The following is a 23,938-nucleotide window of genomic DNA, read 5'->3' as shown; positions in this document are numbered from 1 at the left end:
ACAGAAACAGTGAAACTATTCCCCAAACAAGTGATAAAGGGAATGGACTCATAGTCATACCAGGGAAATGAAGCCTCATATTAATACTTCCTAACTTAACCGAACTCTGGAGGCACCTCAGCATAAATCTGCCTTGCAGATTATTCTGCCTCACATATTTTTATCTATTGCAAATAAAATTGAATTCAGAATATTGCTACGGTCATTACACCTCGTTTCCATTTATTTGGGAATCAGGACAACCATCTGAGGGTTCCGTTTAACCAGCAGATAAGTGAAAAGATTCTTCCAAGGACCTTAGATTGACTGCCCAAGAATACAGCTCAGCTGAGACATCAGCAACCCATCAGCCTTCACCCTGCTGCTGGCTGGCTATACTTTAGGAATGCAATTCCATCCTGAAAGTCACTGCTTCTGTGATGGTGTTCACAACATCACACAATAATGACTTTTAGAAAATGTTTCAGCTCTTGGGACTATATGTGGCTTTTACATCTTTTGAAATTTCAATTTGTTGCTTTAGATAAAAATAGTCAACTCTTTGCTGCTAGGAACGTTAACAAGTATTTATACCTATGACTCTTCAGATGAACTTTCTCCTGCATCAATATTTAGTTTAGTTTACTACTATTGATAGTAGCTAAAATTTATTGAGTGGCTGCTAATCACCATGTAGTCTCCTGATACTCTTACAATTTTTCCTGTTTTTCAGATGAGAGAACTGAGGTTCATGGAAGATAAGTGACTTGCTTAGGGTCACACAGCTTTTTATTGGTAGATCTGTGATCAAAACCCACATCTGACAGACACTAAAACCCATGTGGCTAACCCCTATGCTGACTGCATTCAGGCCCACAGTCATCCCTTGGTATCCACAGGGTATAGATTCCAGGACCCCTGTGGATACCAAAATCTGTAAATGCTCAAGCTCTTTATATAAAATGGTGTAGTATTTTCACATAACCCATGTAAGTCCTCCTCTATAATTCAAATTATCTCTAGATTACTTATAATACCTAATACAATGTAGATGCTATGTAAATAGTTGTTATACTATCATTTTTATTTGCATTTTGTGTATTATTATTATTCCAAATATTTTCAATCTGAGGTTGGTTGAATCTGTGGATAGCTGTGGGTATGAAGGGCCAACATATCAGAGGTATACCAGAGGTACATATTTAGAGATCACAGACCAGATATCTGGGTGTACAAGTCAATTCTGAAAGAGAAGTGTGGCCAATGAGGATATGGGCAAATGCACGGAAAGGGAAATTGGATCTCATTATTAATGCCCATGTCAAGCCACCATGATGCTATGTACAATAGAAACTATGCAATTTAGAATGGGGCTATGGGTGGCAATCAAAAGCAAAATCCACCAGTATAAGTGCATGTAAGTAGTACCCATCTGCAACAATGTAGAACAGCATGGCCTCCTAAATGAGGGGAGTTGTTGGGTTGGTAGTTAGGATGTTGGTATATTTGCCAGTAGACGTGCAGTAAAGGGGTGTTTGGCTCAAACATAATGACCCTTTGCCCTTCTGGGAACTTCACCGACTTTGGAAAAGCCCCATATAGGGAAGTGATCATTTTAAAACCCTGGGCTGTGTTCATTGAGAGGCTGATGAGAGCCAGCGGAAGAATTTACGAACCTCCCTGCTAATCTGGCTCCTAGTACCACGCATTAAGCCAACTAGTAAAAATCATTATGAAGTTTTTGCTGAAAGGGCAAGTGTAGAAAAACATGTTTCTAAACAGAATAACAGTCTTTGCCATTTTTTTCCAACTTGCATACCATCTGGAAATTCTAATTTTTTTTTCAAAGGGTAGGAAGGAAATGTGCTCCAGGCACAAATAAATGTTTACTGCTGAGTTATAAACCGAGAATGGTAGGGCTTAAAACAGACAGGCTGGCAGTGATGGAACTCAAGCTGCAGTGAGACAAATAATGCAGTGTGGAGGGGCCAACTTGGTGTACACATTGGCCCTTTGGAATAGGAAGACCTGCTTCCTACTGACCTCATCAAGCCAATGTTGGGAAGAAATCCTCATCTGGGGTTTGGTTAATTCTTAGAAGGTAAAGGAAAAAGGTGAAGTGGTATTGTCTATCTTCATATTCTGAAGGCAGTCTTCACCTTTGTTTTATTTTATATATATACATATATATGTGTGTGTGTATATGTGTGTGTATATATATATATACACACACACACATATATATACACATACACACATATATATGTGTGTATATATATATATACACATACACACATATATATGTGTGTATGTGCATATATATAGATACGGAGTCTCGCTCTGTTGCCCAGGCTGGAGTGCAGTGGCATGATCTCAGCTCACTGCAAGCTCCGCCTCCTGGGTTCACACCATTCTCCTGCCTCAGCCTCCCGAGTAGCTGGGACTACAGGCACCCACCACCCTGCCTGGCTAACTTGTTTTTTGTATTTTTAGTAGAGACGGGGTCTCACCATGTTAGCCAGGATGGTCTTGATCTCCTGAGCTTGTGATCGGCTTCCCAAAGTGCTGGGATTACAGGCATGAGCCACTGCACCTGGCCTATTTTTATATTTTTAAAAATAGAGATGAGGGCTCACTTTGTTGCCCAGGCTGGTCTCGACCTCCTGGCCTTAAGTGATCCTCTCACTTTCGCATCCCAAAGTGTTGGGATTACAGGCGTGAGCCACTGCACCTGGTTGGTCTTCACCTTTGGAAAATATAGCCTCTCAAAAGATGTGACAGGCCATGGAAACTTGTTGAATGGACCAGCTGAGAGATGTGAAGATGACATCAGTGACAACAACTAAGACTCGTGGATCATTTATTACATGCCTGATGCCACATGCAATGTTTTACAAGGGTCATCTCATTTATGATGGACAGCAAGCTTATGAGGGAGTTGCATTTCACAGATGAGGAACTGGAGGTTGGGAGAGAACAAATGACCCACTTACAGTCATACAGTTGCTAAGTGATGGAGCTGGTGTTTGTATCCACCAGACCAACTCCAAAATCCTATATTATAGTGCATCTTCCAATGCAAAGTTACCAAGAATATATTATAACTAGGGCTGGGTCAAGTAGGAAGAAGTGATGTATTGGGAGTTTGATCTTCCTCTTCTGGACTCCTATAACTTGGATAGTTATGGGAAAAGTTCTAGAAAAGTGGAAATGGGATTGGGAATGATACAGAGTGGCCATCAAACTTTTAATTTTTTTTTAAAGGGTCAGATGGTGAACATTTTAGGCTTTTTGGGCCATATAGTCTCTGTTGCACCCACTCAATTCCACCATTTTATTCTGAAAGTAGCCATAGACAACAGGTAATGGTCATGGTGGTGTTCCATTAAAACTTGATTTATAAAAACAGGCAGCTGGCCAGATTTGGTCCATGAGATGTAGTTTGCTGACCCCTGATATAGAAGGCAACTTGAAGCTAAAATGAGTGATAGGTTTTGAGAATGATCCATGCAATTCTATACTTGAGAGTTTATTCTTTCTTAAAATCTGTGCACAGATTGGGTACGTATGATGCGCCCTTTAAAATCTCTTGTATGCTTTCCCTGGGCCTGGCCAATCAAACTGAATTCCCTTATGTTATCTGACCAGGTCAGAATACTGTATTGAATCGTCTTTCTCAAGGTTTATCTAATCCCAGATCTACAGAGGAAGTTCTCCATGCCCTTGTAATGAAGATGTATGAGTTCATTCCTTTTAACATAGAAATACACACAAGATGGTGAGAGATTCTGGCAGACTGTGTGTTCCCTCTTCTTGATGTGAAAGCCAGCAACAATTCATGTTAAGGTTTAATTGAAGGAGAGTGGAAGAAAGAAAAATAAGACTCGAACAACAACAAATGGAAAACGGAAAGGCAAAGACCAAAGAACGTACTCTCCCAACTAATTAATCAAGTGCTTTGTTTCCACTAACATATCAGAGTGTGTAGGCTGCCCTGTCTATTAGACTTGTTCCCAAACCTGAGGAATGTAAATACTCCTAAAGACCAGGTAATGAAATCTCTATCGATGTGCCATCTTAGATGGGACTCACATGCCTGTGTTTTGCTTACATTTAATTTGCTTCTGCTGGATACTTATCCAGTAATTGCTTAATGAGATTATCTTCCTTGGCAATGTGTGGTGTATCTTGATTAAAACATTGGAGTGAAGGAATATCCTATACCAAAAAAAGGAGGTGGTGTTATTTAATTAACTTATTGCCAATATATCTTGATTGTCTCTTTGAAACACTGGAAAAGAAGTCGATTGGAATTGATTCAGGTTATCTAAATGTATAGAATTGGGGAATGGGGAGCACGGAGGTCACTGGGTATACAAATTCAAACCCAAGGTCACTTTTGATAAAAGAAATAGGCATGGGTGAGAGAACTGAAAACATTTTAGTCATTTTATAAGCCAAACCTTAAAACAACTTAAGAAGAGATCTGATCTCTTTTTAAGTTTCAAATTTTATTTCATCTCTAAGCAATTTTAAATTCTCACACTTTTTTCTTGAGTATTCTATTGACAAAATTCACCGGACAATGATTTGGCAAACATCTTATCTGTCTCTGCTGGGCACAGTGGCTCATGCCTGTAATCCCAGCACTTTGGGGGGTCGAGATGGGAGGATTGCCTGAGCTCAGGAGTTTGCAACCAGCCTGGGCAACATGGTGAAACTCCGCCTCCACTAAAATACAAAAAATTAGCCAGGTGTAGTGGCACATGCCTGTAGTCCCAGCCACTGTGGAGGCTGAGGCAGGAGAATCGCTTGAACCGGGGAGGTGGAGGTTGCAGTGAGCCGAGATTGCATCACTGCACTCCAGCCTAGGTGACAGAGTGAGACTCTGTCTCAAACAAAACAAAACAAAAAAACAAAATAACATTTTGTCTGTCACATAACTTATTTGGAAAATATCTGAACTAGTAATGTTATATGACTTCTACAACAACATTTTCAAAAGCATGTTGCACAGGAGGGGAAAAATTCTGGTCTTTCCAAAGACACAATGGAAAATGTTTCTTCATTTGTTAGTTTAGAGACGCATACTCTTGTACTCTTAAGATTTGTTCTATGGGTGTGGGATGCAAAAGCTGGTGTGGAGCAGAGGTAGAAATAGAGGCTTATCACAAATGGGAGGAGTGCTTGATCTTGACCTTAATTTACGGAGGCCAGTAGAGACCACTAATTCCCATTTATGAAGGACACTAATCGAAAAGCATTGGCATATAATTTCAGAATGTATACACATATAAACAATTTATCTGTGCCCAATGATAGAATATGCATATTCATTTCACATGTGTGTTATGCATTCTTCTGAAGGGATGAGGTGCTGACTTGTAGATTAAAGGACATTTATGGATAAAACGTGACGGAGACCCCATAAAGTGGAGTTTCCAAGGGCAGCACTATTGTCATCTTGAAAGGAGATAATTCTTCATCACAGGGGGCTGTCCTGTGTATTATAGGTTGTTTAACAGCATCTCTGACCCCTATCCACTAGATGCCTGCCATGCCCCTTCCAACTGTGACAATCAAAATAGTCTTTAGACATTGCCAAATGTCCTCTAGGGGTGCAAAAATGCTATGACTAAGAACCATTGCCCTAGATAAAACTGAAGGAGCAGACAGTGTCAAGTACTGGAGGTGACCAGGTTTCAAATCTGAGGTCAATACATTTGGCTCTGGGCTTTTTGGTCAGTTAAGGCAGAACATGGTCAGTTAAGGCAAAATATACTTTTCAGTTTTTGGTCTAGTTTAACTTACCCGATTATGGAAAGCATATAATTTCATCCTCAGATAAAACTTTTTCATGCTTACTTAAAGGTAATTTAGTGTTATGATTATGACAGATGAGTACAGCGATTCTTAAAGACTGGATAAAAAGACAAAAAAGTCATCCTCAAAGCATTAGGACAGCTCTGGGGAGGATAATTGAAGCAGCATTAGCATCTCAGGATGACTAATGTGCACCTCTGGGGGCAGATGAATTCTGGAATCTTCTTTGTGGAAAATGACTGCTTGAAGGAAAGCTCCAACCTCCTGCCCAAAGACGCACAGGGCACAACTCTGAGTCCAAATTTGTACCTATTTGAGTAAGTTTCTATACCTTCTGGTCCTGAGTTTCTCAGAGAGATTTTTCCTTCCTTTAAAGTTGTTAAAGTTATACAATGCTAAGCCTGGCATGCAATAGGTGCCTAATAAATGCTGCTTCCTTTCCCTTCTTTGAAATATCCCTGTAGGGTGTTTCCGAAATGTGGGGGTGAAGTGGCTATAGATGCTAAAAGGCAGAATGGAAATTTGCATGTTGGAGAAATCCTTTAATACAATCTCTCCCTTGCGATTTCCATCCCGAATTAAGCATATCTCACTGCGTGCCAGCCTGGCTAACCATTCCATTGGCTGCTCTGTCTTAATTGCTCCAGTCTCCCCCACCCCCACCCTATGGTTCTGTTTTCCCTCCTCCTTCTTAGCACCTTGTTAGCACTTTTTTTTTTCCCTGCAAGGATACAGTTGCCTGATTGCTTCAATAAACATTTCTATTGTCCCCTTCACTGTTCTGAGAAGAGAAGCTTTGTTGCCGAGTTGTCAAAACTCCTTTCTATTCTCCCCCAAAGCACAGCAGCTCTGAGCCTTTCTCTTTCATGCCAAGCCAGGCAGCTTCCTCCTCAGGGAGGCTGCATGTCTCCTGGGAGAGGGACCCAGTCTGATGGCATGTGCTGCCTGCTGCTCTCTGCCTTCTGATTAGGCAGGACTTTCTCCTGCTGCTGCTGCTGCTGCCACTCCAGCTGCTGCTGTGGCTGCTGTTTCTGCACAGGCCCTGGGATGCTTTCAAGTAGCTCTGGACCATGCCAGTTGCTGCAGATAGCATAGGTATGCACATTGCTCTGAGCAGGCACTGTGCCAGGTCTGAGTGATCCAGCCAAACACAGCTAACAGACAGGAACAGCAAACAGCTTTTAATGGGGGCACCTATGAAAGGCAATGATTTTTCCCCCCTTTTCTTTTCCTTTTGGCATACCTTCCAAGATTTGGATTAGAAAACCTGAACCAGCTGGCGAGAGCTCAGAATTTTCCTGTGACCTCAAGATGGCAAGCAGCAGCTGTAACCTCACCTTTGCCTCCAGATGGCATTGTTGCCACATCATCGTTTCCTGGTAAGCCGGTCCTTATCCCATTGTTAAAGGTGTGCCCATCTGCAGGCTGGAGTTGCCAATTGAGTCCGAGCAGATGCATTGCTGCAGGAGAGACAAAGTAATGAAAATATGAATAGATAATTCAGCAATGCAAATGTCAAGGGGGAGGGCCAGGTGCCCTTTTCCAAGCGATTGCCTTTTGAGGAAGCTGCGTCAAAAATGGCTTGCCCCAGGCCGCAGGGATTAGCTAAATACAGAAAGCAGAGACCTGGGTGGTTAGGTCTCCCCTTCTGGCGCTGCTGCTCACAGTCTCAGGGGGAGAGGATCCCTTACAGTGAGCGGAGGAGGGAGGAGAAAACACAGCCCAGATCTTCCAAACGGTGCCACCATGGAGGGGAAAATGGCCCTTTCGAATCACTGTAAAGAGTGCTGCTCTACCACATCCATCCTTTTCTACACTCTGGACACAGTTGCTTTTAGACTCTTAGTCTAGGGGCATTGACAAGGATTGTTTTCCCCAAACTATACACTCACAAGTAAATCAGCTCCAAAGGAGGCTACCCGAATAGTACCTGTTTGCTGGTACCTGTTTGCTGGTACCTGCTCTGAACTATCAGTGCAGCCAGCAGCATCTATAGTGGTACTGGCCCACCTCCCTAACTATTTCAAACTTTTAGAATATTTTTCCTTTCCACTCCTCTTCATGATGAGTGGATACCTTTCAGCACATTGTAGAAAAAGCTTGGGGGGTTGATGGTGGAATGGGGTCCTTTTCTGAAAACATTACTATTCTTTCTGTCTCTGTCGCTCTCACTTTAGCAGAGTATGGAATGAAACAGAGTTCTGAAATATTGCCTGTTCTTTGCTAAGGAACTGAGCACATCTGCAGAAGTCTTGACTCCCATGGGCACCCCAGGCCTCCAAACAAACTTCTGGTCTTCCTTGTCATCCTGCCTGTGTCAACTCCCCACCATGAGTTTAGCAAACTTAACACAACCCTATCCCTGATGGTTCTTGGTGAGTTTTTTCTACTGAGTGGAATGAAAAGCAAACCCTAAACACCTGTATTCTTTCAAAGCCCTTATCTAAGAGATGCTTCCTTTGAGAATAAGTAAGGAATTTATTCCCCTGCATGTCTCTCATCCAAACGATGTCTGGCATTTCCACTGGACACAGGTTGACACTGTTGCTACATTCCTACCACCGCAGGAGAGAAAGGGCTGTTGACAGGGAGACGTTTGGAGTCTGATGTGGGGATGGGAGAAACAATTAACTGCAGGGAACACAATTAACAATGCTTAGGAAATTGTTCACACAGCAATTAATTCTGCATGCCTATCACCATGTAAAGTCAGACTGCATTCTATTAAGGTTAAAAACCTATCTTCAAACAATACAGCTCAGATTGACGGCCACAGATGAAGGTGGCAAGGTGTCCATGTGTGTGTGGGTGTGTCTGCTTTTCACTTACACTCTTCTCCATCTTAGAACCATGTTTTCTTTCCTCTAAAGTGAAAGGCCCACTGTTACAACTTCTTGAGATGATAAATAGTAATAAGAGTAAGTGACATTTACTGTACACTTTCCATCAAGGTAACACCTAATTTTCTCCTGCAGTTTGTCCGTTATATGTAGGTCACTCACTTGAAGAGACCAGATTCCATTGCCTCAAATAATGACATATTTTCACTATACAGAGGTCAGGAAATGAGAACTAATCATGGTGGCTTCAAGATAACGATAGCTTCTGATTTGTAATTACCAGGTGAAGGGAGCCAAAGAATTAGCTATTTTAAAATAATTTTTTAAAAAAATGATACTATTGGGTTATTGAAGCTTGCCTTGGGCCAGCTGCAGCTGCACTGGAGGTGCGGTTCTTTCAAGGAGGGTCTTAAGACAGACACTGGCAGGTACTGCAGGTGCCGCTGGAACCCAGGCCTAACAAAGCTTTGATTTCACGTCTATGGAAGGAGTGGTGGGTCCCATCAGGCAAAGATGACAACCTCCCCAACATCCCATCTCAAACTCTTGTCAAAACTGCTCTGCTCTTATAGCACTCAATCTTGCCATTGTAAGGTGCAGAACATATTGCAACCATCAGCTTTGGGAGAAAAGCAAGCAAACAATCCCCTAATGTTACTGAACAGGAAGAGACATCCCTGCAACTGTGTTTCCTCTGTTTCCAAGGATGCCTTCCCTCTTGCCTCCCCTTCCCACCTTTTTCTTTGTTTTGGGTTCTATAGCATCTTTTTATTTTTATTTTTTAAAAGTATCCTGAAAATAAGAAAACTACAGATGAGGTGGAAAGGGTTAGGGTCAGAGTACATCAGTAACTTCTCAGACAACTCCCAGGAGTGAGAAGAAAAATAAGAAAGTGAGAGGGAGGTGGAGAAGGGGAAAAGCCAAATCTGCTGAACATGAGACCTGTCCTTCCAAAAGAAGCAATGCAACAAAAATGAAACTCAAGTTTGGGCATATTTTCTGTTGTTGAATTGAACATTAAGTAAATAAGTGAGAATTATATCTGGGGTATAACCACCTTCTCTTGTTTTTTGGGAGCGTCTGAAATAGGTTTTTGTTGGCACTTTTTTTTTTTTTTTTAATCAGCCATTCTTTCTCTCTCACTTGAGTAAGAAAACGAGATGCTCTCTCTGGCCGGTGGGGAGGGACTAAAGTGTCCTTAGGATAAAGACCCCAGGGAGCTGTGAAGTAAATGAGTTTCCTGACTAATGAGAGCCCTATTTCTTATTCTGCTACTGATTTGCTCTATGGCTTGGGCTGAGAAATCAGTCTCTCAATCAATCTCTCCCTTTACCTTTCATAAAGGTTTCCCTGTACAGGTAGAATAATGGCTCCTTAAGGGCCACAGAGAGGTTACACATCTGCAACCCCCAAAAGATCTGACAGTGTCTTGAATATAAATGGCACTCCATCAATATTTATTAGAATAGATAATGATACACGGGGGGCAGATTTGGGGTGTTGGATTGTAGGATGTTATATGCTTATAAATTAAAAAACACATAATCAGAGGCATAGAAGATGGGATAAAACAGTGCTGGTAGCAATATGGACTAGTTTGCAAAGGGAAGGATATTTTAATCATCAGCATATCAACACCTGCTGCCAATCATTGAACCTTTTCTTTTAGTGCAGTGGCACTATCTAGGCTCACTGCAAGCTCTGCCTCCCGGGTTCAGGCCATTCTCTTGCCTGACCCTCCCGAGTATCTGGGACTACAGGCGCCCGCATGCTTGGCTAATTTTGTTTTTGTATTTTTAGTAGAGACGGGGTTTCACCGTGTTAGCCAGGATGGTTTTGATCTCCTGACCTCGTGATCCACCCACCTCGGCCTCCCAAAGTGCTGGGATTACAGGCGTGAGCCACCGCGCCCCGCCATCATTGAACCTTTTCTATAGCCAGGTACCATAGTAGACATTCTAAAGGCATTATCTTAAGACTCACAGGTAGGTACTATTATCAACCCCATTTCACAGATGAGGAAACTATTGACTGTGAAGTTTGAGAACGGGGATTTCAGAATCAGAAGGAAATTACTGTGGGAGGTGGCTATCTGCTTCATATTTCATAGTGATCTGGTTACAGATTCTATGGGTAATGGAGTCTCAGCAAACCTCTTCTTTGTTTCAAAACTCATAATAATCTCACTGGGGTTGGTGAATGACCACACCCCTTCCCGAGAGGGGTTAGATTTCTTTATACTGTTGAATTCAGCACATACTTTATCACATAGCCATCCTGGGTCTTCAGTGAAGATGACGTGGGCTACAGCCATGGCTGACCAGTGATAGAATACAGCATGTGTGAAGACATGAACTGTTACTGTTATAAGCCACTGAGAGTTTGGGATTGTTTGTTACAGCAGCCTGTCTGAGGTTAGCTTGACTGATACTTTCACCTATAAGGAAACTAGGAAATGGCATTTTTATACAGCAAATCTCTGTGCATCCCTTTAGGTTTTATTGGGTTAAGGTCCTTTCTGAAACTCAGCCAGAGAGAATTAGCACATACTTTGGGCCACTATATTTGCTTCTATGAACAACAACAAAAAACAGCACTGTAAACTTGATGTCATCATACCTCCAATTTTAATTTACTCTCAGAACCAGACTTAGAAAGCTGAGCTGGATGGGGTGGCTCACGCCTATAATCCCAGTGCTTTGGGAGATTGAGGCAAGAGGATTGCCTGAGGCCAGGTGTTCAAGACCAGCCTGTGTAACATAGGAAGACCCTATCTCTACCAAAAATTTAATTAGTTAAAAAAAAAAGAAAGCTGAGAAACCTCAGAGTAGCCAGAGTTATTGCTGCTTCATCTCAAGATTTCACATAAATGCTGGTCTCCTCAAGAGATCCTGGATGCACTGGGGTGGTTCCCTCTCCCGCCCCACCTTGAATGCTCTAGCAGTTCATCCCAAAAGGCCTGGTCCAAATCATCTGAGGGTCAAAAATGAAATGAGTTTGGGAGGCCCTCTCCCTAACATTCCTCCCCCTCACTGACAGCCAAAATGTACAATTCATCATGATCTGACAGGATCCGCTTCAGAGAGACCCTCGGGCTCCATGGGTCACTAAGGATGGGATGGGGAAGGGCTCTGAGCGGAAACTCATGAAATCCAGGTGGCAGCTGGGAAGCCAGCCACTTAAAACACAATAGGCAGCCAAACTCTGAGAGTATCCCTCCGGCTAATTGGAGAAAACTTTCATGGCATTCTGAAGGGAACCAAGACAAGATGGTGGGACCACACACAGATCCCCGATTTCAGTAAGGATAATAAACAGACCTACGTGGAGTGAGGGTGTGATATTTTCTTACTGAAGTTGCTGTGTTTTTGTGCCAGGTGGGTTCCAAAGGCAATACTGCAAGGGAGTGGCACCCGAGAAAGGGAGCGGGGTTGGTTGCGAGTAACTGAGGATTCTCCAGCAACCACAGGACAGGGAGATTATAGGGCCAGAAAAGTGGCAGCTTGGAATGGGGGTTGTCTGAAATAGTAATTAGGGAATGTGTGGGCCCTGCTGGGTGCCACTTAGAACCTTCTGTGTTCATTGGCTGGCAGAGGATCAACCTGACAAGAGAGTCAATCAATATGTCAGCAATACTTCCCAGAGAGCTGCTCAGCCCCTGCTTGTCAAAGAGGGCAAACATGGAGGCCACGGATGCTCTGTGTTTGCTGAGCAGGCCCCCAGGAGCAGGGGGTGTCTTTAAAGATCAGGCTTGTCGATACATAACCCGAGGAGGAGATTGGGCTTTCCCTTTGAAAATGGAAGACTGCAGGCCAAGCAGAGCTCAGGGAGCAGGAGGAGAAAGCCATGCCTGCTGGGTCTTGGGGCTCAGCATGCCATCAGATACACAAGGGCCTTAGAGATGATGGCAGAGCTCATTCAGAGACCAGGTAGGATGACAGAAAGGGTTAGGGCTGGGTCTCCGTGCCTCTGCACCAGCCAATTAAGTCAACAATGTCGGGGCTCCTGGGGGAAATATACCAATTCCAAAAGTGCCACTGCTGGGAGGAGAGAACCACAGTGGAATAGTCAGGGCTAACATGCACAACTGCTTACCCTGAACTTGCATAGGCAACCTGCAAAGGCCCCTTTGCAATCAGCAGTGAAAATTAACACATGTGAATAAGTCTACTCAATGGTGATGGTGACAATTAACGTTCATTTTGACCATGTGCCAGGTATTGGGCTCATTATTTGCATGCAGCATATATTCATAATTTGCCAGTCAGTACATATTTACTAAACACCCACTGGGTGTCAGATGTGTCCTAGGCACCAGGAGTAAAGCAGTTTTAACAAGACAAAATCCTTGCTGTCATGGAACCTACATTCTAGAGGCAGGTGTAGAAACTAAACACATAAGTGAAAAGCCGGGTTTAGGGTTCAGAGGCACTCGCGGGTGGGGGATGCATTGAAAATTTCTTCCTTTTTTCATTTAATGTAGTCTGGTCAAGGATGGCATTTGTGATAGGTAACATTTGAGCAAAGACATAAAGGAATCGAGAAAGCAGTTTATGCTGACATCTGGGGAAGAGCACGCCGAAGGGGAGTGGAGTTAGTGAGAAGGAGGAGTGGTGGGTGAAGGGACGGGCAGGGTGAAGGAGTAATTGCCTTTGAGGAGCTTTGCCTTTCATTTGGAAGAGAAGGGATGACACTGGAGGATTTTGAAAAAGATGAACGCTTACTTTTTCCCCTTCATTCTCACTGGATTAGGTGGTAATATAATCTACATTTTATAGATAAAGAAATTGGAGCTTAGAGAGGTTAAGAGACTTGCCCAAGACAATTCAGCCAGTAAGTGGGAAATCTGGGATTTAGACCCAGACACATGCAACTTCAGAGTCAGAGTTCTAAATTCCCATACTGTCCTCCTAGAGACTCCATTCAGAATTCTCACTGGAGGACATCGGCCCTCTGAGGTTTCCAAGTGAACCACTACTTAGACAAGACCGAACAGGACAGGTAGGCTATAGAATCACTTACTTACTAAATATTGTCAAGGCTCACTCATGAATACACACTTCCCTTTGTAAGCAGCCATTAGTCTCTATGAATATGTCCTTGGTTGGCAACTAGTTTGCTATTTAACTTGAACCACCATTGTCAATGTAAAATAAATCTGCTCGGCAACTTCAATTGCCAGTCAGGCCAGTCAACAACATGTTTGGTGTTTTTTTCCCTTGTCAGTTTGCTTGTCATCCTTTGGGGATGCAGTTGAGTGCAGTGCCTCTTCCTCAAAGAGGAGGGGGCCCACTGCAATGTATTATTATTTTTAGGAATGCTGTCAGTGCCAAAATTACCTTCAGCCTGAAAGAAGTAATGCAAACAAAACTATGTGGGATAACATTCTTGGAAATGCCTTAAGTCTTAAAAGGAGTTTAAAATTTTAAATCTTAAAGGGTTACCAAAAATCCTTTTCTAACCACCTTGGTGAAGTGATTTCTCCTATTTTTCCCAGACAGAGTTGCAATACACTGAGTGGAATGAATTTTCAAAGCACTGCATGGAAGTTACACCCACAAATCCCTTTAACGGTAATGGGATTTGTGCACCTATCTCCCAAGAATGTTCTGAAAGCTTACTAGCCTCTGTCCGACTTCCAGCTTGCAGCTCCAAATGGTTGCAAGGCTTATGGCTCAGGAATTACAAAGAAGAGGAAAGATGAGAGGCAGATACAATCCCAGAATCGTGGCAAGATCATCAAAATGAGAGGGGGCATTGGAGAAACTCACCTGCATTCACCTCTCTAGAGGAACTCAAATCTTCCAGCTACAGTCCCAAAACTGTCCTCAGCAGGGATTTTGTCTGCTGCCTTCCTACTTCTAGTCCCTCACAAAAGTAGCAAGGCTTTCTGTCCCCTCCTTTGTGTCTGCCATGAGAACAAGGTGATAGTTGCGTGAGGCAGCTCTGGGATCAGGGAGCAGTGTGTTCTTGAGACAAGAAGAATCCACAGGGAAAGACCAGAGAATTAATCTATTCTCATGACAGGCTCAGGATGGTACAGTGAGTGGGAGGTGGTACGAGATTAATCAATTGCTGTGTTTGCAGAAAACAAATGGGGCTCCTTTCAGCTTCAGGATGCGTGGGGCTCCCCGACTGGCAGCGTCCCTCCCCTTGTCTCCTGGAACCTGCTGCTGCAGGTGCACTGCAGGTGGGTGCTGTTGACACTGCGAGTGTGTGGCTTCTGGTGTGCCGAGGTGACCTCTAACCACACCCCCTAGCTCTCAGCATCACTGGGCAGATCAATACATAAGACAGACACATGTGCTCACAGCCACTTTCTTTTCCTTGGGTGGGGTGGCCAGGAATGCACCTGACTGGCAATGCTAGTCAGGCATCCTATTGTCCACCAAGTCAGCTCAGCCTCATGCAGATAAACACATGCCTGGAGCCATTAGCCGCACAGAGTGTCATTTCCCACCGCAGACCACCCCGTTCCTGCTGCAATTTTTTTCCTGGTTAAGAAATAGCTTTTCTTTCTCCAAGAAAGGACCCATGTGATCAAAATACCTTTAGAGAATGATAATATCGGTAGGTTTTATTCACCAAATAAATCATGGTCTGGGATTTTAAGAGCTTTTCTGATAACGAAACACATCCCCACAATACACACATCTACACCTAAATGGATCTTTCTCCCCTCCGAGCTTGTCATTCACTGTTGACAACCCAAACAATATTTGTCTTTCTTCAAAGAACGGCAACCAGCAGCCCCGTTAAAGAGGGGCAGATCAGTGAGACCACTGACTACAAAGGAAAGAAGACGCAGGCTGCACGTGGCACGCGGCCACCAGAATCCTAGGAAGCAGACATTATGAATGTTTTAGAGGATAAGATGTCATATCGATCCGTAGATGTGCAATGAGCGCTGGAACAAAGAGAAAGAACTCTCTCGTGAAAAATAGCCTTCTGCAAGGAGGAGTGGCAAGGGGGTCAGAGTGTGCCAATTAGGACACCGGAGATACTCCATTCCTAGGGCACTTTCTCCCCTCAGTGGCTGCAAGCAAGGGAGGAGAGGGTTGGGATTTATTTCCCTTCCCAAGTCCCCAGCAGCCCTCAACAAACTGCTCCCAATGAGCCCTCTGATCTGAACTCTGGAGCCCACAGGCAGCCATCCTGAAACTGGGGGAACAGGCCAGGAGGGGCCTTAGGAACCAGGTATAAGGGAGGAAGGATCTCCCTATCCCGGATCTCTGGGATATATATGCCAGGTTCATGTCAATCAGGGTTCACATTTCTGCACAACTATGCACAAGCGGATACCTTGGGCAAACAGATTTACCTCTCTGAGCTTCACCTTCCTTAGCTATGATAACAACTAACATTTTTGTGACGTACTGACTCAGTGTCAACCACTGTTCTAAGCCCTCTATATGCTCACCTCATTTGCTCTTTACAGTAAACCTAGAGGTAAGAACTATGATTCCCATTTTACGGAGGAAGGAGTGGAGGCATAAAGGTGTTGACAGGGTTGGTAGGTGGGGCAGCTGGTTTTAGAGCCAAGCGTGTGCTCTTAGCCACATTTTCTTGCTCACACTGACCTTATAGGGTGGAGAAGGTGCAAAAGTGGTGAGGATCTGGGTGGGGGTAACCGGCACACAGGAGGCACTCAAGAAACATCTCACCTCCTGCTGGGTCTTGGGTTGTTTTGTAACAATGGTGATCGTGGCTAACTCTTATTGAGTCCTTAGCATGTGCCAGGCTCTGTGATAAGCAATTGCTACCAATTTTATGAGATATATAATGCTTTCCCATCTTGCAGATGAAGAAATTGAGGCTCAGAGTGCTGAAGTAACACGCAGCTGGTAAGTGTTAGAGGTGGGATTTGAACCTGAGCTGTGTGACACCTGAAGCTCTTGAGTATCACTCCATCCACTGACAACCATCAGCTCAACACTAAGCATCAGTGAAGACTGGGGTTCTATTCACCTAGGTATTATTCTCTCATTTGCCTGAACCCCCTCCTTCAGAGAAACCTCTGTGGTTTCCTTTTCTGTGTCACATTAGAATGGCAGAGGCACTGTTAAGATGGGCCTCAAAGGCCATCTGGTCCAGACTTTTGCTGTATAGACAGATGGTGACCCTGAGCCCTACTTAAGTGAAATGACTTGCCTAGGGTCATGAAAGCTAATGGCTGACTGAGCCAGGATTTGAACCTTGATCTTTGGACTCTCTGGTGCTCTCTCTACTGTCCTCTTCCATCTCCTTAAAGAAAGACAGAGAATTCTGGTGTCTGTGTGCAATGTAATGCCTTATTAAAGACAAAATGAGGTGGACTTCAGAGAAGCCTCCTCCTCTTACCCGCTTAATATTTTTATTACTACTCTTTGCAAGGTAGGGCATGAACAAAATAACCTGTTAATAAAATTAGCCAAAAAAAAAAAAAAAAGACCATTATGGTCCTTTCTGATCCTAAATTCATTAAATTGAGTTTCTATGACAAATATCTTCTACTGTAGAAGTTTATTCACAGCTAGAATCTAAAATCACCATTTTTCTATTTCTACCTGGTCTGACGCCATTGTGGTCAATATAGATATGTTCCCTCCTGCATGCAAACTTGGTACTTTTTCAGGAGTGAGAAATGAGTTGAAGAAGTAAGGATGTTGAGCAAATCCTGTATGTAATTCTCATTCCAATTTGGTCATTTGTTCAGCAAAGCCAAATTAGGCACATGGGGAGGCTGCCAGAGTCCTTTTCAATTTTTAATTTCTGACATGGTTAGCTCAAGATTTTTTCAAACTCAGAAATAAAAAAAAGTCCTGTATTAGCAAATTGGATTTGATCTCTCTTGCAAATGGTTTTAAGTTAAGTGGATTTCACATAGCTAACCTGAAACATTTAAAACTTGATTCTGATGGAAAGAAACATCACGTTAAAAAAATTAGTTCTATCTCCCAGGGCCTGATTAGGTAGCAGGGAATGAAAACACGGGCAAGGGGCAGTCCTCCTCAGCCTCTGATATGCTTAATGTCAGTATGGTCAGCTTCTTATGAGGAAAGAGCTAATCTGGGGTGGGGTGGGGGAGGATAATTTCTTTTTGGAATGTAAGCTACTTGCATCTATAAAAAAGAACTACATTTTCATCTGCAATTAGATAAGTGATACAAGTAGACTTATTTTGAATTTGTGACAATTTATATATATATATACACATACGTATATATATACACATATATATACACATACGTATATATATACACATATATACACATACGTATATATATACACATACATATATACACATACATATATATATACACATACGTATATATATACACATACGTATATATATACACATACATATATATACACACATATGTATATATATACACATACATATATATACACATACATATATATACACACATATATATATACACATACATATATTATATATATATATATTTTTTTTTGATGGAGTTTCGCTCTTGTTGCACAGGCTAGAGTGCAATGGTGCGATCTTGGCTCACTGCAACCTCCACCTCCCATGTTCAAGCGATTATCTAGCCTCAGCCTCCCAAGTAGCTGGGATTACAGGCACCCACCACCATGCCCAGCTAATTTTTGTATTTTTAGTAGAGATGGGGTTTCACCATTTGGCCAGGCTGGTCTCAAACTCCTGACCTCAGGTGATCCGCCTGCCTCGGCCTCCCAAAGTGCTGGGATTACAGGCGTGAGCCACTGCGCCCATCCCAAGAGAGCTAATTTTAAGGGTTTTATGTGACACTCAAGTCACACACATTTCTTTGGTGCTAAAGGCACACGATTCTGTCAACCGGCAGCAGCACTGCAGACTGTTGTGGCATTTCTGGCTTATACAAGGCATTGCAATGACAGCAGAGTGACATTCGACATGGTTATGATGTGTCCCCCTCCTCCTTATGGCTTATGATCCCATGCCGGATCCTAACTCTATGGAAATCCCCAAGCCAGGCCTAACCTAATACATCTCCCAGGTAGGGGCTGGTGTCTCCCTTAACACTGGCCTGGGAGAGCTCTCCCTGACCTGCATGCTCAGAGCTAAAGAAAGATAGGCACGTTTGGAAATTTCCCCAATTTGTTTTCATTGCTTAGCTCTTTTAGGCGAAACTTTCTCAATGCATCTCCTACTAGTCTTATTTGATTCATTTAAGCTTTACAAGACACTCACGAGGCAGTTACTTTTTTATCCCAATTTTAAAGATGAAGAGACCGAGGCTTGTTGCAGTTCTATGACATACCCAAGGTCTAGGGTTGCCAGGTTTTAATTTATAAGTTTGCTAAATCTGGCAACTCTAGCAAGGTCCTGTAGTTAGGACGAAACCTCCGAGGCACTTCTCTTCTTCTGCAGCCCCAGAAACAGCCTTTGAATCGGTGCCCTCAGATCCTTTAAGCTTTGCTCTAGTTCTGTCAGGAAGAATTGTCCAAGGTAACCAAAGTTGGGTCTCTTCTGAAATGTCCACATCTTCTGGAGTTCTCTACTGTGAATGTCATTTGCATTCTGCTCTAATCAGCACTGTCCAATAGAAATAAAACACAAGCCACTTATGACTTTTTTTTTTTTTTTTTTTTTTTGAGACAGGGTCTCCCTCTGTCGCCCAGGCTGTATTGCAGCAGCTCTATCTCAGTTCACTGCAAACTGCGCCTCCCAGGTTCAAGGGATTCTCATGCCTCAGCCTCCCGAGTAGCTGGGATTACAGGCATGCATCACCATGTCTAGCCAATTTTTGTATTTGTAGTAGAGACAGGGTTTCACCATGTTGGCCAGGCTGGTCTCAAACTCCTGACCTCAGGTCATCTGCTCCCACAGTACTGGGATTACAGGCGTGAGCCACTGCACCTGGCCCACTTATGAAATGTAAAATTTTCTAGTAACCACATGAAATAAGTAAAAAAATTTTAATACTATGCTTTTTACTCAATATATCCAAAATATTATCAACATAAAATCAACATAAAAATCTTTAATGAGACAGTAAAAAGATTTTTTTTGCACTAAGTCTTCAAAATCTGGTTTGTATTTTATAGTTAACAGCACATCTCAATTCAGATGCTAAATTTTCAACAGTTAAAGTGAAACACCATCTTGCAAAAACAATAAAAATGTGCTGAATGAAAGTATTTTATATCATTTGAGTTGTTAAATGTAAATTAATTCAGTTCTTCAATTATACTGAACACATCTCACAGAGGAGGTCCTAGACCACTGTGGCTGACAGGATTTTTCTAAGCTGATCTCCTCCTGCATGCTCTCTGGACATTTTCTCATACTATTTATTTATTTTTTTATTTATTTTCTTTGAGATAGGGTCTCCCTCTGTCACCCAGGTTGGAGGGTAGTGGTGCAGTCATAGCTCACTGCAGCTGTCTGTCTCCTTGGCTCAAGAGATCCTCCCACCTTAGCCTCCCAAGTAGCTGGGACTACAGGTGTGCGTCACCATTCCTGGTCAGTTAAAGTTATTATTTTTTATTATTTTTATTTTTAATTTTTTAGTAGAGATGGCGGGGGGGTCTCACTATGTTGCCAGGCTAGTCTTGAACTCCTGAGCTCAAGTGATCCTTCCATCACAGCCTTCAAAAGTCCTGGGATTACAAGTATGAGCCACCACGCTTGGCCTTCCCTGGATATTTTATAACCACACCACTTACAGAGTTTATGGCTTTACACTGGTAATTACCTATTTATTGACCATCCTGTTCCCCCTCCAATTGTTTTTTTTTTTTTTTTTTTTTTTTAGACGGAGTCTCACTCTTTCACCCAGGCTGGAGTGGAGTGGCGCCATCTTGGCTCACTGCACCCTCCCAGGTTCAAGTGATTCATTCTCCTGCCTCAGCCTCCCAAGTAGCTGGGATTACAGGCACGTGCCACAACTCTCGATTAATTTTTGTGTGTGTGTGTGTATATATATATATATATATACACACACACACACATATATACACACACATATATATGTATACGTATATATACATATAGATATATATACACATATATATATATTTGAGACGGAGTCTAGCTCTGTCGCTCAGGCGGGAGTGCAGTGGGGCGATCTTGGCTCACTGTAAGCTCTGCCTCCCAGGTTCACGCCATTCTCCTGCCTCAGCCTCCAGAGTAGCTGGGACTACAGGTGCCCGCAACCACACCTGCCTAATTTTTGTATTTTTAGTAGAGACGGGGTTTCACCATGTTGGCCAGGCTGGTCTCGAACTCCTGACCTCAAGTGATCTGCCCACCTCAGAATCCCAAAGTGCTGGGATTACAGGTGTGATTACAGCTACCATGCCTGACCTCCCCCTCCAAATTTTGAGGCATGAACACATTGAGAGGTGAGAGTAGGTCTTCCTTCCCCTCTTTCAAATTTGTCCCCACAGCTAGCATAAGCTTTAGAACACAGTAGTGTTTAAGAAATATTTATTTGAATGAAAGAATGGCTTGAAAACTTCTGTCTAAAAAACTACAATTAACTGAGGTCTGGGAGTGTGCCAGGCTAATAATAATGATAATAGTCATAAACAGTGTCTACTGAATTCTTATTACCTGCTTTTAAGACATTTCTCATTGATCATTAAAAAAAAATCACCTTTGAGGTAGCAAGTATCCTCACTTTACACATAAGAAAACTGAGACTTAGAGAGATTAAATAACCTGCCCACTGCCACCTAGCTACTAAAAGCCAGAGCCAGGAATACATAGATGTGTCCTAACTGCATTTCTAGTGCTTCCTTAACCATAGTCATCATTTACTGTGTTCATGGTTTTCATGAAATCTAAGCTCCACTTAGACTGTTATTTCTTAACTACATTTTAAAATCAGTCTCCTTTTTAGCACTTGTGTTTGCTTTTGTTTGACTTGTGGACAAAGACTTATAGTAGACAGGCACGAAAAAATAAATCCTCTTTTGCAACCCATGAGTTGTTATACGTGCAAGAAGGAATATTATGAAAAAAGAAAGAAAAAATAGCAATCTATTTTTTAAAAACTTTAATCAATTTAGCCTCATCCCAAAGTAATATCTGTGAAATAAAAAGCTTAATGTGTTAAGATTTTTGTGACACATTGAAATAAACATAACTATTGTAATACAGAAGTGTGTCCACATGCTACACATAGCCATATGGTGATATGACTACCATACCTGGGTAAATATTACTCTCTGCTCAGTTACACCTAACCTCTAACATTGGTCTTTCTGTTTCTAAAGATCCACCATTATTTCTGCGTTTTCCCCTTCCTCTCACACAGTGGTCTAGGAAGGAAAAACACCAGCGGCTGAGGAAAGGCTGGAAGGGAGGCTCTCCCTTGCCTGCCTTTTCTCATTATTTCTAGCTGTAAAAAAAGCAAGACACAAGCAAACCATAAGACCTAACTCCCCACTGCCTCTGCCTTGAGGGTTTTTCTTTGCTTCTTTAGAAGCCAGAGGACAAAAACTGCTTCAGGGTGGCTGGACCTATGGGATCGGTCCTTCTCGCTTTGAGGTTTCCTGCCTTATTCCAGGGCAATACTAACAGAGTCTCAAAGCTATTCAAATCTAAGAGTCCTAACCTCCTCCCCTGCCCTACTTGCCTTTCTCCCAGCCCTGGAGGGTCTTCATAGCCCAGACTACCCCAGATGTTTCCTGGGCATCCCAGTCTCTACTTCATTCAATAAATTCACCAGCAACTATTGAGCCCCTACTATACTCCAGATATGGCAAACTCTCAAGGCAATTTTCAGTAAGAATCATAGCTAACACGAATATAGTGCTTACTGTTTGCCATGCACTGTTATAATAAGCACTTTAAATATTTAGACATGAAATTGCCCTTTTTGGAGATTAAATATGGTAGAATATCACCAGTTTCACATAGTTTAGCTTAACTATGGGAACTATGGGAGAGAGAGATTAAGTATGTTGTCCAAGATTAGTCTGCCAGTAGTGGCAGAGCTGGGCTTTGAACTTGGGGACTCTGGCTCAGAACACTTGATTACAATGCTTTCTGTCTCTTATACTGAAAGTGGCAGAAAAAAGAAAGCCTACTTCCCTCCAAAGCCAGACTCTACATTTCAGGTGCACTGTGGGTAAACTAGGCTTTTGTAGGAATAATAGAATATGGTGATTAGAGTAGCTTTGGAAGCAGCAGACCTGGCTTCAGGTCCAGGTCCCAGTCTTGGTTTTTAGTAGCTGTGAGGCTTTGGGAAAGCTTTTTTCTTTCTTTCCCTTCCTCCTTCCCTTCCTCCCTCCCTCCCTTCCTCCTTCCCTCCTTCCCTCCCTTCTTCCCTTCCTCCTTTCCTCCCTTCCTCCCTCACTCCTTCCTTCCCTTCCTCCCTCCCCTCCCTCCCTCCCTTGCTCCCTTCCTCCCTCTTTCCCTCTTTCTTTTCCTTCAGTTTTTCCTCCCTCTCTCTCTCCCTTACTCGATCTCTCTGTCTTTCTTTCTTTCCTCCCAGACCCTCATTTTCCTCACCTGCAAAATGGGAATCATAAAACTTCCTACCTCCCAGGGGGGTTGCCACATTCAGTGAAATAAAGTATGCAAAACATTTATCTCAGTGCTTGACACACAGTTAAGAACCCGACAAAGGGCAATTATTGTGTGAACTGTCCAGAAGGAATATGGTCTGTCTGGAGAAAAATCTCTGAAATTCCAAATAGCTAGGTTACAAGCAAATAGCCCATTCCTAAATTTGAGATGGCTTGCCTTTTGAATTAAAATAATAGAAATTATGAAATATAGGAAAATACTTAGTGGTCACCTTCTCCAGACTCATTTTACAAAAGAGGTTATGGAGGCCTGGAAAGATTAATACCTTGGCAGAGAGGACATTCATCTCTATTGAAAAGCACAGATCCCCGATCCCATTCACTTCCACCTCACTGCACTGACTCTTGAAGCTGCACTTTTGTGGTGAAGCTTGACAGAGGAACCTCAGATCAGCTGACCTGGTACACATACCTCATGCACATGTGAAATCAGTGGTGACACTAAGCAGTGGTCGGGGGGTGCAGTTGGGGTGGAAAAGGAAGGTGAGTAGGAAAATTCTAAATGATTTCCATCAACCTTCTCTGAAGTTACCACAAAAAGAGTCTCAGTAAAAACAGTGTCTTTCCTATGCAAGTGGAGTTTTAAGACGAGCCCCCAACCTCCCATTTTCCACCCAGACTGGCACCTTTAATCCCCTCCTGTATGTATTCTGGAGATGCCACTGTGTAAAAAACACATTAGATGGCAATAGTATTTTCTTCTTTTAATCCGATATCTGAAAATTCAGGGTATTTACATGATTAGCCTTGATGCT

General features: G+C 42.8%; 1 protein-coding gene and 1 pseudogene across 11 annotated transcripts in view; one reads left to right on the top strand and one right to left on the bottom strand.

The window, feature by feature from the left end:
- The window catches only part of TENM2 (teneurin transmembrane protein 2), a 3,238,122-nt gene that overhangs the window by 208,971 nt on the left and 3,005,213 nt on the right, over positions 1-23,938 (bottom strand). For all 11 annotated transcript variants that reach the window (XM_063604288.1, XM_063604290.1, XM_055112852.2 and 8 more), the window contains one exon: positions 7,140-7,262. In XM_063604288.1, the coding sequence (XP_063460358.1) occupies positions 7,140-7,262 (123 nt within the window). The remainder of the gene's footprint in view (positions 1-7,139; positions 7,263-23,938) is intronic.
- On the top strand, positions 21,489-21,603 carry LOC112439973 (small nucleolar RNA SNORA40; annotated as a pseudogene).

Source organism: Pan paniscus, chromosome 4 (genome assembly GCF_029289425.2).
Source record: "Pan paniscus chromosome 4, NHGRI_mPanPan1-v2.0_pri, whole genome shotgun sequence".
Classification (NCBI taxonomy): domain Eukaryota; kingdom Metazoa; phylum Chordata; class Mammalia; order Primates; family Hominidae; genus Pan; species Pan paniscus.
Note: the sequence above shows the minus strand (reverse complement) of the source record. Positions and strands in the feature narration are given on the sequence as shown.